We start from the raw sequence: 7,529 nt of genomic DNA on the forward strand, positions 1-7,529 counted from the left end.
AGAATATATAGGGATAAGATATGATCTGTATACACATGTGCTTTTATTTTTCAAAGTATTTCTAAACTCTTATTGTTATTTCTTAAAGCCAGGAATGTGTTTTTGAATTGCATTGATAAGTTGCAAGGTATAGTCAGAATTACAAAATGAAAGATTCTACTAAAAAAAGAATATGTGAAAGACAACACTGTTGTCCAGCATTTAAGCCACATGCAACTACGTAACACTCCCAGCAGAAAATGTCTTCTCAGACACTGAAAAGATCTTGTCTTAATACCTGGGGTTGACGACAACAGAAAGTTCAATGTTTTATGACATTTAGACATTATTGCAACACCAGTGCTAACTTAGCTCTCCAGAAAAGCACAGAGAATTTATCAGTCATCGTGACTACATATACATATGCCAATCCTCTCTTTTCTAACATAACTTAGATTACATTGCTCCACGATACAGTTTAATGATTACAATTGTTTTTTAAAAATGAGACAATGCAATAAGATGTCTAAAATGATACTAAACTAACAAAAAAAAAAATCTAAAATTTTAAAATACTTGTCAATTTGACTAAAATGCAGATTTACTCAATTTCCTTGAGCTTTTCAAGTTTTCTTCTCCCCATTGGAGGAACAACGTCTATAGTAATTGTTCAACATTACTCTGGCTGTAAGCATCTTCATCTTTACAGTTTTCCTCGATTCCCCTTGCAAATAGTTTCAATAACTGGCAGTGAACCCTGGAAAATATGAAAATCAATTAATAAGAAATAAACGGGTACTACATATTTAATTTAATAATCCACGAATTCCAAGCAGTTGGACAAAGTTCCTTGCTCCAGACTACAAAAAGTGTGCTCTCATTCTTTATACAGTCCTCCCCTGCAAAGAAGGCTGCATGCTTTCATGTGTTCATCACTCCTGCTACTCCTCTGTTCCACACAAAAAGTTCTAAGGGGCACTGAGATGAGATGAGCTGACCTTATACAATGTACAATATTTATAAAAACTATTTGAGACTGTTGAATGATTGTGTTTTAATGGAACACATTTGCATGTAAATATTTCGTATTGTGTTTTTGGTTCTCTTTGTTCTAAAACCAACAAAAAACCCAAACAAAAAAGAGAAAAAGCACTTCTAATGTCACAAAACTCTATTCCTTTCTAATCTGATTATCTGCACAAATGCAAACTTGTTTCTCCATATGTCAAGGTTGGAGATAAGACTGTCCAGTGCGTCAAAAACACAAAGTATGGGATATAATCACTATTTCTGTAAGATAGGAAAAGCTAGTGCTCAGATTAATGAGGTTCTCCACTCATTTAAAAAGAATCCTCCCAACAGCACCTTTCACCTTCAGCACTTCAAGCGCATAATATCAGTACATAAGAAGTAAGTAGGACTTCAAAGGTAGGGCCATCCCTCTGTCTCAGGGTGACCATTTACAATAAATATGGTTGGAGTATTCTCTGGAAAGGACTCAAAAAAGTAACAAAAAAAAGTTTATTATCAGATGACTAATTTTTTTTATGTGGGGGCACCTTTTGGGAATGTCTTTATGAGCATCTTTAAAGTCAGTGAAAAGACTTAATATGTTTTCTGGTACATCAGGAGAAAAATCAATGCTTACCTCACTTCAATCGCTGAACTGTCCAGAGTTTCTCCATCACAATTCCAGGTGCTATTAGCAATATTACAGCAACAGACTGGATGATCTCTGCAGAACTGGCCAAAACGTTTCTTTCCTATGTCTGTGACATTGCTTTCGTTGTCTTCTAAAAGCTTTGATGTAAATTGAAAACTCTTCACCCGATAAACATCTATAAATGAGAAGTCAAACTACAAAGAAAAAAGAAATCAAAACAGGCAATTACAATTAGTTAAACACATTTGATGTGTAAAGCAACTCGGCATGCAGCATTTCGTATTCAAGAAAGCCTGTCCATTCCAATTTTCTAGAGAAGCTTACCTGAGGCACAGAATTATTTTTGTTTTAAAAACTGCACAAGTCAGAAGCAATAAAGCAAAAATGGAAACTTACTTTTCAATGGTCCTCTTCAAGCAGCTGCAAAACTGCCACTTTATAGATAATCAAGTAACAGGTTCTGAGATTAAGTGGGGTATAGAAACTATTAAAAATACCCTATAAAAACTATTATAACATGGAATCAAAGTCAAAAAGTGTTTGGATTGGATCTTTGTACCATCCTCAGAACCTGTTCAACTAGTCCTTAAGACACAGGCTTTTCTAAAAGCTGCCTGCTTCTGCATCTGGAACAATGCCCTGAAGGTGAGAATTGCAGGCAAGGCGATCACATCACAGAGCTGGGTGTACTCGAAAATAAGACAGGGCAATATTATTACATTCCAACAAAATAAGAATAGTTTAAAATAGTAATTTAGCTGGAAAAGTAGGACAATTATGCGATTGCTCCTATGAACACAGCTTGCAGATTTACACTACAGTATTGTACAAATGCTTTAAATCAGGCTTTGTAAAGGAAAGACACAACAAAATTAGAGGGTGCCCCAACCTGCCCTGAGAGCAACTTACCAATATGGACTTAAACATTTAGCAAGCTGTAATAAATATTGGCATATCATTGAGCAAAGGCAATGGAGTATGTCTGTGTGTCTATGGGAAGGGAATGGCAAGGAAGCAAAAAGTGAACTAAAAATTTACCCATAAACCAGTCAAAGAAACAGTTTACCCATAAACCAGTCTGTATTAAAGTACATTGACTATTTTCTTCCTTTTTCTTTTCACATTTTCTTAAGCTCTCCAACATGGTTTCCCACTATTATGGTATTATGGTAGACACTAAGCTGAGGTGAGGACGAATGTACAGTCCTACACTTAATCTACACTGCAAAACAAACATATCCCACAGAGAAAAAGCTGGGAAGTGGGAAGCACTGGAAGAGGAATCACAAAAAGTATCGGAGTTGAAGGGACCTCTTAGGTCTTAAGTTTCCTTGGCTTTTAACCATAAAGAAACTGTGAAGTTGTCAAACTCCACACTTGGAAGCAGTGGCTCATGGATACAACGAGGCTCACTAAGCAGTGTGTGTGTCCTAACAGTTTATTTATAAAACCCGGTATCCACGGTTGCACAGGGCCACCCGTGAATGTTCTCAAGTTTAAGCAGAAGGTAGTCTCTTGACAGATCTTGAAGCCAATTTGAAAGGTAGTCAAGGAAGGCTTCAAACAACCAAAAATATCAATGGAACAGTGAGAGTGAGTGGGATGGAGTGAAGGGAAGAAGAAGAGACTGAGAATAGCAGGAAGGAATGTCCCAGGGAATAGTAAAGAGGAAATGCAGGAAAGAGAATCCATACTGATTCTTCTACAGAGGAGGAAGTATAACATCATAAGCAAGTGAGATTTATTATTGTTTTTATAGCTAGATATGACATTAGCCCATTGTTCAAATAATTTCCAAAACATGTTAATAATATCAGGGTGTGATAAATATATAAATATTAAATATGTGCATTCACAGCCATAGCTCTGGTTTCAATGATACCACAATCTAAAGCAGTGATTAATCTTCACCTGTAGCTTCTCCTGACGGTTACAACATATGCAAGGAGTAATTCTGAAGCTGAATGCATAAAGCCCATATCCCAGTCACGTATTTAGATATAAAAATTCTGCTAAAAGCCTGCAATTTATGATCAATCTACAGTTCTGATAACTTTCTCCTAAACCACATTTTTATACAGTTTACATAAAGCGATTTATTCCTCACTACATCTTCTACCTCAGGTACATTATACTGCTTTGGGCAGTTTTTCACAACAAATACATGGGGGTACAATTGTAATAAAATCTCTTTAAATATCATCCATACACGGAAAATGTTACAAAACAGAACTCAATTAGAAAAACTGAAATTTTGTTAGAATGCTATGATTAAAGACTTGACTTAGTTATTGTTTTCTAATGGTACACATGCTGAGATTGTCACTCAAAATATATAAACTTTTTTTTTTTAACTGCTTTGTGGGTATTCTTTTTGTAACATAAGAATATTGATATTTACAACTTTGACTCTGGAGAATTCACTGTCAAATGGAATACACACCTGATCATCTTGGTTTTTATGTCTGAAAAGATATCGTAGAAAACCAAATCTGGAGCATTTACGAACTAGAATGAGGTCAGCTGAGCCATCTGCCAAATGAGCTGCTGGTGAAAGACCTTTTGGACTTCGTGGACAGGCACAGCTCATATTTACTGCATTGATGGCTAGAAATCTCCCTTTAATAACCTTCCATTCTTCTTCATCTTCTGAAAGACAACAATAAAGGCACAGAGATAGATTATTTGATCTACTCACAAGAACACTAAAAAGCAATCATGCTTGGCAACTTAAAAGTTTTTACTGGGCATAATCACGCACTGTCAAACACATACCTGAAATAAACTGCATTAAAAAAATATCTATTTTTCATATACTAACAAAGTTGTTTTCTCTCTTCACAGACTGTGATTATCTACTAAAACTGCTCACCACTTCTGACATATGCATGTCAAATTCTGGATCAATGCTATTTGCGTAAACACGCAAAGCCCTAGGCAGGGACAAGGCGGAGCTAAGTTACAACATTTGTAGTGTGAAAGTTCAGGGGGATTTTTAACTTTTTAAAAAATTTTTCTTGCTCTTCAATATGTTAATCTTAGATGGTTTAGCATTTTGTTTTTAAATCAGTATTCTTCTTCTGCCCCAGTGTCACAAACTATATTTTAAAAAGACAAAAAGGGAAGAGATGACTCAGGGTTCAGCAAGGAGCAGCAGGCAGCAGATCAGGAGTCTGCTTCCACGCCAACCCCAAAGATCTGAAGATGAATTCTATTAACAGACTTGAACTTTCCTGTGCGTAGATCTTCAGAGATTACTGGATAACAATATAAAAATTTGTTTTCAAAAATGTGAAACTGTTCTGTCAGAGATTAGACCTAGACTGAGCTTAAATGTGATGGGATCAATACTACCAAGAGCAGAGGAATTTTCTGTAAGAAAGAAAGAAACACTGGCTGGCACAGCACAGAGTTGTCATCTAAACTGTATTTCTTCAATATAGATTAAAATAGATTTTTAAAATGCTTTAGCATTTTTAGATTACACATAATTGCCCTCCTCACTGCAGTAAGTGAAAGTCACAAAGCAGCCATAACGCTCCTCCTCCTCCCAGTACAAATAGACTCAGATATTTCAAATGAGCAACTCCACAGGAGTAAGGACTGCAGAACAGTCTGTGGAGATACACGTGGTTCTAAGACTGAAATTCGGGAGTGAAGTGCTATTGTTGATGGAGGTAAAACTAAGGAATGAACAAAACATGATAAAGTTTGTTTATATAAACTTGTTAAAGTTTGATCATCAAACCACAGCAAAGCAGAGGGTTTGAGGCATATTAACTGGCACGGACTTAAAAATCTAACATTATTCAGTTCCCCACACTTGGGTTAACTTACAGTTATTTTCAGGGTACTTCTTTGATGAGACTGTGCTATTTATTTATACATTTATGCTACATATTTCATGTCCTGAAATTCTGATAGTCTTTAATGTCTTAGTTTTAGGAACTTCACATTTACTTTAGAGAATCATTATTACAATTATCTAGGTAATTTTGGAACTAAAGGCTATGATGATTCATTTAGAATTGACTTCTTCCTAGTTTTTATACAGAAGAAAAAAATGTTTGGAAAGTATTCTGTAGTTTTTTGCTTTTTGAACTTTTCTCGCTTCCTTGAATTTTCATTCATTGGTACTTCTTACTATGCACTCTTTAATAACAGAACCAAGAAAAATAGAATTCCAGGAAAAATAGAATAGGATTATAATGTGACAAAAGACAAAGAAAACTAAAAGCTTCATTATTTACCCACCTAGACTGCCCTCTCTATTTCCTAATAAACAAATCAGTAATAACAAGAAAGAAGGCAGCTCTTAAATTCAGCATTTTTGCAACATTTGCCAGAGTGGCTTTTCTATTAATAGCTTTACTGCTGATCTTTTTGTGCTGCTTTCAAACAGGACATTATATTAAGAAATAACTCAAATCAGATTTAAAATATGTATCTTAAGAGATATGAGAAAGACTTAAGTGTCAAACAACAGAATGACTTTGTTCAGGCTGTAGGCAAATTACAAGGCCCTGCTCTGAGATGAAGGTAACTGAACAGAACACAGGAAATTACTAGAACTGGAAACATCTATGTCCAGAACTATACAAATATTTATTTACTCATTACACTCATTTTCTGATAAACAAACAACAAAATTAAAAGAACACCCTTTACTGATAAACACCTTTGTTTTTTATCTGAGAAGCATCACTAATTTAATCTACAGTGTGTCTAAAGATTTGTTAAATTTTGAAGTACGCTCACTAATAAGTAAGTCTCAAATTAATTAAGGTGAATGCTTGTATATGTTACTGCAATGAATTGTTTTCTCTTGGTGGAAAGGTACCATTCAGTGTAAATTTCAGTGTGTTACTCAAAAAAAAGCTTCACTGTTCAAGTAAGAACTAAGTGAGGGTATTTATCACATTTTAAATGACTAACTGTTTTCATAACCATTCTGCAGGGTGCATCACTGTAATAGCACAAATTACCTAAAATATCTTCTATACAATAAAGCAATCATAAGCAGGGAGAGCATAAATGGCACTCATTTCAGCTGTCTATTCTGTATATATACTGCAAGTTGCTGAAATCAGCCTAAAGTAATAACACTCAAAATCTTACTCAGCACATGCACAGAGACATCTGCACAATACAAAGAAACATGTCCAGTGATAGCCAATGCAAGCATCCTTCTAAACCTATCTGAATCTTACACAAACCAAGAAGGCACAATGAAAGAGTCAGCCAATACACCCTGCTGAGTAAAAAAAACTTACCTGAGGTAGCAATTTATTGCTAAATCCTTTTTATTGCAAATCAAGAGTAGCTGATTGTTGTTTGCCTACCAGTACTGCATGGAAAAGAGACTGGACTGCAAAAAAGTCAGCTGCCAGAAGCAAAATGGACTTAAGTAAACAATATCCTACATAATCAGCTGCTTAATGTCTTGTGCAGTGCCAGCTAAAGCAGTCTTGATAGCTCACTAACCTGTAGCTTTATTCTGCCTTTGCTTCTTGGCTGGGTCAAAGCTAACATAATTGCAGATTAAAAAAGAACAAAAACAAAAAACAAAAACAAACCACAAGACCAAACAAATGCACCCCCTCCAAAAAAATAAAACAATCCCAAAAAACTCCCCCTCCCAAAACCCCCAAATGAAAACAAACAAACAAAAAGGTTGGCAACTTCTAACTACAGTTATTTCTCAAAAATACAGGTGTTTTTTTTTCTTAACAAAAAACCTATCAGATTTATCTCCTAAGAAAATACTAGGTAAAGCAATTTCTTTAGCTGAATCTGGGTGTAAATTAAAACACCTCAAGAAATACTCTTATCTGTCCATACATTGACTGTACCAAAGATCTGAAAGGAGTAGCTGGGATGAAAGCAC

The 7,529-nt window shown here is 35.2% G+C and overlaps 1 protein-coding gene across 1 annotated transcript; it reads right to left on the bottom strand.

Annotated features, from left to right (window-relative positions):
- Positions 1 to 508: 508 nt before the first annotated feature.
- On the bottom strand, positions 509 to 4,287 carry LOC104539724 (ceramide kinase-like). The gene is made up of 3 exons (XM_010183320.1): positions 4,086 to 4,287; positions 1,628 to 1,836; positions 509 to 736 (listed from the first exon to the last, which is right to left on the bottom strand). Exons 1-3 carry the CDS (start codon positions 4,230 to 4,232, stop codon positions 637 to 639), a joined length of 456 nt encoding a protein of 151 aa, XP_010181622.1. The 5' UTR covers positions 4,233 to 4,287; the 3' UTR covers positions 509 to 636.
- Positions 4,288 to 7,529: the final 3,242 nt, after the last annotated feature.

The sequence above is a fragment of the Mesitornis unicolor genome, unplaced genomic scaffold, assembly GCF_000695765.1.
Source record: "Mesitornis unicolor isolate BGI_N332 unplaced genomic scaffold, ASM69576v1 scaffold23304, whole genome shotgun sequence".
Taxonomy (NCBI): Eukaryota; Metazoa; Chordata; class Aves; order Mesitornithiformes; family Mesitornithidae; genus Mesitornis; species Mesitornis unicolor.